Consider the following 11,301-nt stretch of genomic DNA (forward strand, 5'->3'; position numbering starts at 1 on the left):
TAAGGGAATAGAACATCAACATTAAGCGCACGATCATAAGCTGGCAAGTTGACATTTCACAAAATAAACACCCACATCCACCCTTTCTAGTTTCTACAACATAGAAATCACTAGGAATACAATACTAATAAAAATAAATAGAAGACTAAAAGTTGTCTAACAAGAACATTTGTCCCACTTTTTTTCAACTTTATATTGGTGCACTTGAATTATTATAATTAACTATGAATCTCAACAGGATACCTGTCAATACAATCCAACCAAGGACTTTTAGGTGACGGCTTAACATTCCTCATCGCTTGCCAAACCGCACTATTACACTTAAATCCAGACCCAAATGCTATTTGCCATACTCTATGCCCTTTCCTCATCCTCCCCTTAGCCTCAATGTACCCAAGCTCGTACCAAATCGAACTCGAAGACGTGTTCCCAAACCTATGAAGCGTCATCCTAGACGCTTCAACGTGGACCGGGCTCAGCTGCAGGTTCTTCTCAAGCTCATCGATCACAGCCCTTCCTCCGGCATGGATACAAAAATGCTCGAACGCAAGCTTGAAGTCGGGAATATACGGTTTGATCTTTACATTAAAAAACTTCCTAGCAACAAGGGTAAAAAAGAACAACAATTGTTCACTTATAGGTAGCACAAGCGGACCAAGCGTAGTAATATTAGTCTTAAGTGCATCCCCGGCTATAGCCATCAAGTCCTTAGAAAGCGAAACCCCGGTCTTACCAATCTCATCTTGTTCTTGATACACACACTTAAACGCCTTATCATCCGCCCCACGATGAGTCCGGACTGTATGAACAAGGCGGTACTTGGCTCGGCTTTTATCCCTAGGCTTATTAGACAACAATACTGCCGCACCCCCTACACGAAACAAGCAATTAGGAATAAGCATTGCTTTCTTATTCCCAAAATACCAGTTTTGTGTAATATTTTCCGTACTAACTACAACAGCATAAGTATTCCTATGCACTTGCAACAAATCTTTCGCAAGATCAATTGCGATAACTCCTGCAGAACACCCCATTCCTCCAAGATTAATACTCTTAATATTACCACGTAACTTATACTTGTTCACTATCATAGCGGACAAAGACGGTGTCGGATTAAACAGGCTACAATTCACAACAAGTACACCAATGTCCTTAACCTTAACGCCCGTTTGAGCAAAGAGATTGTCCAATGCACCAAACATAACCTGCTCGGCTTCCTCCCGCGCCGCCTGCATAGAGGGGCGCGGGGGGATCGAGTGCATTGCTATAGGAACCACTGTGTCTTCTCCTAACCCTGAACGTTCTAGAATTTTCCTTTGAAATTCAAGAGACGAATCGTTGAAATCCCCGGTTAACCGGGAATGTTCGACGAAATCCTTATAAGTAACCCTCAACTGACTTGGTGGATGATACAGTGAGAAATCCACCAAGTAAACGGATCTGGGTCGGGTCATAAAATAAACCGTGGACCCAAATACAATAACAGTACAACAAGTAATAACACTAAGAAGATTATACTTAAGGTGAAGCCAAAGCTGGTAAACGTCGTCGTGTTTCATCTGGGAAACTTCAATTAATATTACCGCCATTAATGGAATTAAACAAAGAGTAATTAAGTGAGTCACTAAATAATGATACCCAAGTTTAACATACTTGAGATTCACTCTATTAAGAAAGTCCGGCAAACGCCGTAACTGGCGGATCTGAACGCCGTTAGACGACGGAGATTGGGTGTTTTCCGGCATGATTTTTGTGGGTTGATTTTGGTTTTTTGAGTTTTTTGGGAGTTTTTGTGCTTATAAAAAACAGAGGAGGAGAGAGAAAATGTGTGTAGTAAAAAGAGAAGATCTAAAGGCAATGGAAATGGAGGAAAAGAGGCGGTGGGAAATGTGATTAAGGTGGTTAATTGAAATGGGTTAGTGTTAATATTGTGACATTCTCACTGATTTTGCGGGGATATATAAAAACAGAGGAGAGAGATTTAGGGTGAGGGAGAAGATCTGAAGGTACTGAAAATGGCTGACGAAGCGAAGTGGGTAAGGTTTGGAAATGGTAGTTACAACCAAATGTATATCCGTAGTAAATAATTACACATTCGGAAGTAAATAACGAGTACATAAATTCTATTCCGGGATATTACAAATTGGTATCGTGGGTTTAATATTTCCTCGTACTGATTTGTGAAAAATATAAAATAAAGAAGTAAGTGTTGCAGAAATTTAAAGTATACCTTTTTAATTGGCTGAAAAATTGATGTTTCTATGCTGGTGAAAACTCCTACTTCCTGTACAATTTCTCTGTTAATTTCTGCTGGTTTTCTGAGTTATGTGGGGTGGACAGAGAAAAGGGGAAGAATGATTGAATGAATGATTGGGTTTAATAATACTGTAATAATCAGGGTGTTTAATGACTAATTAATTGTTTTGATTTGATTTGGGGTTATTTTAATAAGAATGCATTCAATGCAAGAGTTTGAGTGAATTGATTATTTGGAGTTTGAAAAGTATTGTACGCTATATTTGATTTTTAAAATTGTTTTCTATATTTGTACAGCTTTATAGCTAAGCTTAATTTAATTTTTCTTGATTTGTGTACTCTTAGTCCCTTTGCTGAGGGTGACATAAATGGTTTCAAATTTTCAAAGTTTTTTACCTTCTTTTTAATCAGATTAGATATCGGTTAGGTTTTGAATTTCACCTTTAAGAAAATAAAATTCAGTGAAAATAATTTTAATTTAATACTCCGTATTAGTTTAGTATAGGAAAAATCAGCAACCTTAACGAACAAATATAATAGAGAATTTGTTAAAATAAGATTTAATCAATAAAATTATTTCAATTCAATAATATCAATTTCAGCTCACTAAAATTAATTTAAGTTCAACAAAAATTATTATTACAATTCATTAAAAATAATTTCAGTTTAGTAAAAATTAGGTATGAGAACAAGGCCTAAATTTTCAGTAACATCAAAAGTGAGGGAAATCCATCCCTCTCTTTCCTTTTCATCAAGCATATTATTACAAGTATTAGATGAAGTAAATCATATGGAGTATCATAATGGTTATAAAGTAATACAATACGGAATAGAACTACTCCATAACATACATATATAGTACCAAGTTAGAATTCACTTTGTAACCTAGAGATCACAAGATTGACTGTAAAAAAAACTAAGTCCAACAAAAATAATTTAAGTTCGATAAATATTTACATTAAATAATTTTTTATATAGATTTTTTTTTTTACCATCAAGAGACTTGTCTATAGCACTTCCTGAACATGTCAAGTTGTCAAAGCATTTTAACATGCATCTTCCGATAATTGACAACTAAAAAGTGAACGTATATTTCGTAGTTGATAATTAAACATTTTTTTTTTTACTAGAGTAACATCAAACATTTTAACATGCATCTTCCGGTTTTTAATACACGAGCCAGGAAAGGTTATCTAATTTAATACTCCGATAATTGACATATTATAGGAAGAATCACAAATGTGATTTGTTGTCTACCACAATCTCAATGTGGCTAAGCATCTACAGCGAAGTGTGTGGTTTTGAGATCGAGTTGGAAATGTGAACTTCAAATTATTAAGGTTGATTAAGAAATTGAAAAGGCCATTTCCTTACTAATAGGTATTGACAAAAAAAAAGAATATTTTGATTTTTGGATATGTTAAAATAGCTCGCTTGACCACATACTACAAATTTCAAGCTTGACGTTATTACAAAGAAGAATTATTTGGTGTTTATGTCATGCTTAAATTCCACAAAAAAATAAAAAAAAAATTAATAAAATAAAATGTCATGCTTAAAAGTTAAAACAATTTTTTAAAATTGTACCAACGTTTGACTATGGTATTTGATTATTAATTTTAATTTTAAAAATTTTATTTAATTAATTGATAGAAGAGTCATATGACATCATTATTAAGTCATATTTCTATAACCTACATTATATGTTTGGTTGATAATTCAAGTTAAAAAGAATCATCTCAAATTAGCACCTTATTTTTGTAATTAAAAAAATTTACTCGTAGCACCTTATTTTGACATAATACTCAAATTAATATCTCAATTTTCATTTGTATCACATTTTTATTCAAGGTGTTCGTCAAACAATTTTTATTACAATATTTAAAATATATTTTTATTAGCGTCTTACGTATTTTGTAATGTAATATTGCCTAAATTGTATTGACAAACATGAATAAAATATGCAAAAGCTAACGAACGTCTCAGGGGTGTTGGATAAGATAACTAAAAGTAAAAATATTAACTTAAAATAAACATTAATTACACCAATCGACGCATGATTTTGACATGCATTCTCAAATTAATGTCATTTTAGAAACTACTCCTATATCTTAAAGGGTTATCTAACGCATCAGAGGCATTCGTTAACAAAATCTAATAAAATAAAGTATAAATGGAAACGCTTGGTCTAGTAAAATTGCTGAAAAGAAATGGATAAAGTAGAAATATTCAACGCCTCAAAAGTAAAAGCTACTCGAAATAGCGAGCATATTTACTGTACAATTTTGATTATTCTGGGCTTTTAAGTTTGGGTACTCCAGTCCACAGAAAATTTAAACATGTACGGAGTAGACCTTTACGTCTTGCGCGCTTTAAAGTTTACACCCCACAAACACAGGCACACCTTTGTGTCTCTGATGTCAATGCAGCCCTTGTGCACCATTTACTCTTTTGCAGTAATATGCTTATTCCATCAACTACACCATAACTCGGCTGCTGAGCTACTACTCCCTAGAGTCCCTAGATCCCTACCAAGCGATTTAAGTGGTGATGGTAGAAAATTCACCTTGCGAGTTTAATGTGGAGAAAATACAAATGTATTTTCATGATAAACAAAAAAATGTTTATCTAGTGACATTTTTGTAAATAAATCAACAATTTTTTATTAAATGTGGGCCTACTAATATTAATTTATTTACGAAAATGTCATGTTGACTGGAATTTTATGTTAATTTATTTGCAGAAATGTCACTAAATAAACGGTTTTTGTTTATCACAAAGATAAATTGGGGCTCCCTCATGTCACACAACCCACAAATTCGACTTTGTTGTTGTAATAGATGTGAAAAAAAATCCATGCGAATAACAAAATAAAATTTACTTGGTTAAATGACTATGCGTTTAACTATATGTTTACACTCTGCAAGCGGTAAGATGAAGTTTTTATACATTGATTTTGAGGGTAATGCAAATAAAAATTAATACAGATTAATAATCTAAGGTTCTTAACAATACTCCTAAAATCGATATGGAATAGCCCTAAATTGGACGAGATCCGATCCCCCTCATGTTGGATTATTTGTAAGGAGCAAACAAATTGAAGATATATTCTAATACGAATATCGCCAATATAATTGTGTTTATGATAAAAAAATTCTCTTATCTTTTCTTCTCCTCTAAAGTGTTGGCTTGTGTACGTGGTTAAGTTAAATAATCTATAGGGTTCATTATATGCATTTTTCACATTTAAAAAAAAAAAAAAAACTACAACGTACTTCTCCAATTTAAATAGGAAAAGGTTCTAATTCAAGTACCTTGCATAAAAACTTTGAACATCCCAAAAGGTAACCCTACACAATGATACAACCAAAAGTCCAAAACCAGTTGCTAAGGAGCTAATTCAAACTACTAGTAAAATCAAACTCCAATTTAGATCATAATTCTTGAGTACTTGAATTAAAACAATCCTAATTATTAATAATCCATCAATTCAAACACCTAAAATATTCCTCTACCTTACTAATTGCCACTTGGCTCTGTCAACTTGATCTATAGAGTGTAAACACGTACCTTTACTTAAAGACCATGCACAAATAAGCAAGATGTTGACTCTATCTCGAAGAACATGACTCATGAGTATGTAATTTGGTTGATTACATGATTTAACCCCATGAGAATAATGTTGTATGGTCTTGCCATATTAAGTTAACGTATAATTAGATGTGACAAAATAAATCCATTACCTAGGCCATCATGTAATTTGACCAATGAAATCTTAACCTAGTAATTAACACTGAGAGCTTGTATATGATTGGTCACAAATTCAAATCTCTCGACCTTGCTAAGATTTGATTTGGAACAAAAACAAGAGATGAAACCCGAAATAACTGAAACCAAAACCACATCAACCCAAAGTGATATGAATTAGTTTCAACCCGAATTAAATGACTCAAACTAACCCAAATTAAAATGACCCGGACAATTGTTAAACAAATAAGAAATCTTCCATCTATTTTTTAAAATGACACATACAATGTTCTAAAACGACTTTTTTTTTTTTTTTTTTTTGAAGTGTGGGAAATTTCTACTATATTTTTCATTATATCTTTTCCTTCTTTGATCCTCCTACTATGTTCTAATTTTTTATATTATTTTTTTATTTTTTATTTTTTTTATTCCCTAGCTCCATGTTCCTCACTCAATCACTCTTGCATACTTCGTTTTTTTTTGTTTTTTTTTTAAAACTATTTGTATCTCTTTCCACATTATTTATTTTTTAATAAACTATCACTATCACTGTTTTACAGTATTTTTAACTCTCCAATAAACCTCACTATCGTAATATTTTAAACAATCTATATAATTCTCTTAAATTTTTTTTATGGAAGTCACTAAAATAAAAATAAAAAATAAAAATAGGGAGTTTTTCATACATGAAACGCAGAGATGAGCATAGTTAGGTCTTAGGTGACCATGTAAGCTATTGCTAACCCCGCTTATTGGGAAAGGCGGAGCCATATCACACAATAATATAGCAAAGGTTTTCCTCGAATCAATTTTGCTAGTAATGTCACCATTACCTTGATAATTACACTTTATACTAATAATTTATTTAGTAACTAACCTCGAAAATTAACATTGAAAAAGCCAAAAATCTTCGTATATAGTTTTAAGCTCGTAGATTGTTTTGGTATTATCAAACAAATGAGGGGGACCAGATCCATTACAGTATATGAAAGAACAAGATTCCAATGCAACTTTGTGAAAATACAAAAGGTAGATTTCTCAAAAAAAGAAAGGAAAAAAAAAAAGGTTAAAGTTCACAAAAGGGTTTGAGAATTTTTTTTGATGAGCTTAGAAAGGTATCTTAAGGCTTTATTCCATTCCCCTTCTCTCAATAAGTAAAATTATTAAAGAAAATAAGGGGGCTAACCAAGTCTGATTACAACTAAAATAAGTTTAACTAAAATTCAAGGACTTGTGATATCAGCCCATAACAAGATAAAAGTTGCAAGAAAAATTAGTCGATGCTACATAAAAATTCTTTTTTTTTATAAGAACATAAGAATTCAAAAAGGTAAGGCATGGGAAAAAAAAATAATAAAAAGATAAAAGTAATAACAAATAAGGTATAAATTTGACCTAATTAGCATTCCCTTTTTTTTTTTTTTTTTTTTTTGACTATTTTTTCCTAAGCTAGTATAAATGCATTTGTAGATTGGTGAGACTGTACACTATAATAATTTTTTTTTTTTTAAAAAAAAAAAACTCCTCATTGATAATACCTTTGGTTTTTTTTTTTTTTTTCAATTAAGTGTTCTATCTTGACCAGTATATATTTCATTAATAACAATGAGGATTATTGACCTATAATATCTTTAATTATTAAATTAATTATAAATTGTTAAAAGGTGATATTTGAAAATTGAATATTGAGACGATTATAATAAGTATTACATGACTATGTTTAATCTTATATATAATGCACTATCTATTAACTTATACTAAAAGCAAATCCTTTCATGACACTTGTCATTATCTTGTGAAAAATTTTCCCGCTTTTTTTGCTTTTTTTTTTTTTTTTTTTTTTTTTTTTTGCAAAATCTTTAAGTAAACTATTTATACCTTATGATATTTTCTTTCCAGTTTGACAATCATATTCCATATATACCCAAATAAAATATTTCTAAATATCTGTTATATACTTTATATTTTGTAATATTATTGTCAAAAATATTTAACAACCGTGCATTGCACGAGATTTTAACCTAGTTATTGGTTAAAGTGGTGTATATGTTAATTGCACAAAAGTCAAAATAAAATACTTTAACAAACAAAGGGCGTTGAAAAAGACTTTTGCTATGTACTCACAAATGCATGGCACCAAAGAGTTTAAAGACAAGGGTTAGTTGACTACATAATTGTTTAAAGAATGAAGCTTCAATCTAGCAATCAAAGCATGCATAACAACAAACTGTAGGAAGTTATATCTCCAAGCTTTCTGGTAGCCAAATCTTAACACCAAATTCAATTTCTTAAGGGATCATTTGGTTAAACAAACTGGAATGAAAAGGAATGGATTGAGCATCGTATATATGGTCAGTAAATCCACGTGTTCTTGCTATATGTGTTTATTATTTATGATGGTATGAATTAAGAATCTTAAGAGGCAATGTGGGATTATAGATAAACACCACTAGTATGAGGTTGCATTGCCAAAAATGCCCAATCAAACATTAGTAAAGCTTCTATTCATTCTAATCCATTCCGAAAGACCCAATTGAACACCGCCTAATAAAAATTGTTTGCTCAACTCAAATTCACTATATAAGTATATAGACTTCTAGAGCGTAAATTTTGAATAAAGGCATTCCATACTTATTTCTCAGTACATTTAGATGAACATAAGAAATCATGTAGTTAACTTTAAGGGGTATAAATATAATAAGAAGTTGAAAAAGTACAAAAGTTTACCAAACAAATTATATAATAATACCATTAGTTTGTCTGAAATTCTCAGCTTTATATTAGCATTATCATAATACTATAGAAAGCTAAGATATATTGTAAAAGTATGATTATTAATACTTAAAAGCAATTAATTAGTTTAAAATACAAAAGTTTACCAAACAAATTATATAATGACACCATTAGTTTGTCTAAAATTCTCAGCTTAATATTAGCATTATTATAACACTATATAGAAAGCTAAGATACATTATAAAAATATGATAATTAATACTTAAAAGCAATTAATTAGTTTAAAGTGTAACCTAAGTTATGGACAAAATTAGTTTAAGGTAGAGGAAGGCTAGTAAGAATTAAGATCTGTAAACTAAAACGAAACTGTTGCCAGATTCTACAACAATCCAACTTGCGTAAGTGGCTTTACTCTTGCATTATATATTGTACATCAAACACGCTACTATTTTCGATTACATAAGCTTTGCTACATTAGCAAGTAACTCGTTTATTATATTTTAGAAAATACAGAGCACTCAATTATATATGTACACGAAATGAATGAATGATAGGTTAATCGTATCTTATCAATTATAATAATACTAGTAAATTAGTGGAAGTACAAACTACAAAAGGAAGTTATTTTTTTTATGTGGTGGGCTTGACAATTGGTGTTAGTCAAGGGAATCTTAAAGAAAGGTAGCTAGAAAGCTCTAAGGTAAATAAAAAAAACGTTTATCTAGTGACATTTTTATTTATCAAATGACATTTTTATTTATCATAAACATAAAATTTTCTCAAGGAAAAGAATAGTTGGTTGGATGACTTCTTTTTAGTTTTACATAGTTCTTAAATAAATAATCCATCTTTGTTTCCAGAAAAAAAAAATATTAATAATAAAAAATCCATCTTATTATCACTAATTTTTTTTCCCAATTATAGTCAAAGTAGATAATTTTAGTGTAATATTATTGTTTATTTTGATTGGGGGTCAAGGTAGATTTGTAGAATATTAATGTTTGAAATTTAAAGGGTTCGTATTGCTGTGATTTTCTGTTTTTTTTTTTAAAAAAAATTTCAAAATCATTTAATATATGTCATATAATAAATTAAAAATTGGTCAAACTTATTAAATTCATGATAATTTTAAAATTCTGACAACCGTAAAATAGAAACACCTCTCTCGTTTTTGGTTTTTTGTTTTCAAAAAAATCAGATAACTGAAAATAAAAAACGATTAGTATAGTTGAACTTTTGTTGGTGGTCATGAAAAGAAACGACGAAAACATTTTACGGGATAAGAAATTACCTATTTTAGATCGATAAGGAAATTATGGACACCCTTAAAATGGTGAAACAATTTCAATCGTTTTACTACCTCCGGTTGCTATTATTTGCAATTTTGGAGGGTTTCACGATTCACGAAGCATAATTTGATAATAAAAGGAAAGGGTACTTTGTACATGTGATTAGGAGGAAAGAGAAAAAATAAAATAGGGGACCACTATATTAAAATCTGATTTTGTACATGTGGTTAGGAGGAGAGAGAAAAAATAAAAAGGGGGACCACTATATAAATGTCTTTTTAACCAAAAAAGTTTGTTAAAAAGGGAAAAAAATTGAAAAATTGCAAATAATGCTGGGCGGCCAAAAATAATAAAAGTTGCAAATAATAGCGATCGGAGGTTGTAATAATTTTGAAAGAATAATTCAATGAACAAAGCACAATCACTAGTTACGCCTGGACCACCATTGATGTCACTTAGATTTTCCAAGCTGCTTCTTGTAAATTTTTGATTGGTTATCATGGTTATCTTTTATCAGGGAAACTATGTACATCTAAGAATAATCCTCTATCTATTTCATACAAATTAAGACACTTTGAATTTATTAATTATTTTCACTATTTATATACTTAATGAATTTCATTATACTCTATCTGTTCCATAATGCGAAGTAATTAAATTTAACTATATCTTTTGAGTATTGTACTTTATGAAAAACAATTAGTATATGTAACATGTTTAGAAATAGACATTAATGTGAATTTTAATAATATTAACTTTTTAATATTTTTTATTTATGTTTAATTATATAAAGATGTCAATAACATAAATTGGCATATGTTTCAAAGTCGACTGTGTTAATAATTAAAAAATAGAGGGAACATGTACTTAATACAAAATACACTATTCTAACATTAAAATGGCTTTGTAACAATTAGTCAATTACTACTATAACAATTTGCCTTCAATTTTCTCCTGATATGCTCGTAGGTCGAGTTGATGACATTATGAATAGATTTCTAGTGGATGTCAATTAGATTAACTAATCAAAGTATAGTCTTTGGGTAGTATTCAAGTTCGACCTAGATTACATCTTTTGTGTTTTACTTCTCCACACCTAAAATAAATCATACTCGATGTAGTAAAAAGAATTTGTGGATCCATTTCTCACAAACTACCAACACTAAATTTTTAATAGCATTTTATACTTGATGCTTTGATTCTAGATAGGTCCAAGCTGCCCGGCCCATATTTTTGGGTACTAAAACTAGGCAAATTTAGCCCAAAGAATAGCCCA

At 30.3% G+C, this 11,301-nt stretch overlaps 1 protein-coding gene across 1 annotated transcript; it reads right to left on the bottom strand.

Moving 5' to 3' along the window:
* On the bottom strand, nt 1-2,587 carry LOC110698456 (3-ketoacyl-CoA synthase 4-like). Its single transcript, XM_021875888.1, has one exon. The coding sequence runs from the start codon at nt 1,743-1,745 to the stop codon at nt 219-221; it is 1,527 nt and encodes a 508-aa protein (XP_021731580.1). The 5' UTR covers nt 1,746-2,587; the 3' UTR covers nt 1-218.
* Between the last annotated feature and the right edge of the window lie 8,714 nt (nt 2,588-11,301).

The sequence above is a fragment of the Chenopodium quinoa genome, unplaced genomic scaffold (genome assembly GCF_001683475.1).
Source record: "Chenopodium quinoa cultivar QQ74 unplaced genomic scaffold, ASM168347v1, whole genome shotgun sequence".
NCBI lineage: Eukaryota > Viridiplantae > Streptophyta > Magnoliopsida > Caryophyllales > Amaranthaceae > Chenopodium > Chenopodium quinoa.

Bases quoted from the DNA above. Each gene is read 5' to 3' on its own strand.
- LOC110698456 (XM_021875888.1), bottom strand. From the start codon at position 1,745: ATGCCGGAAAACACCCAATCTCCGTCGTCTAACGGCGTTCAGATCCGC.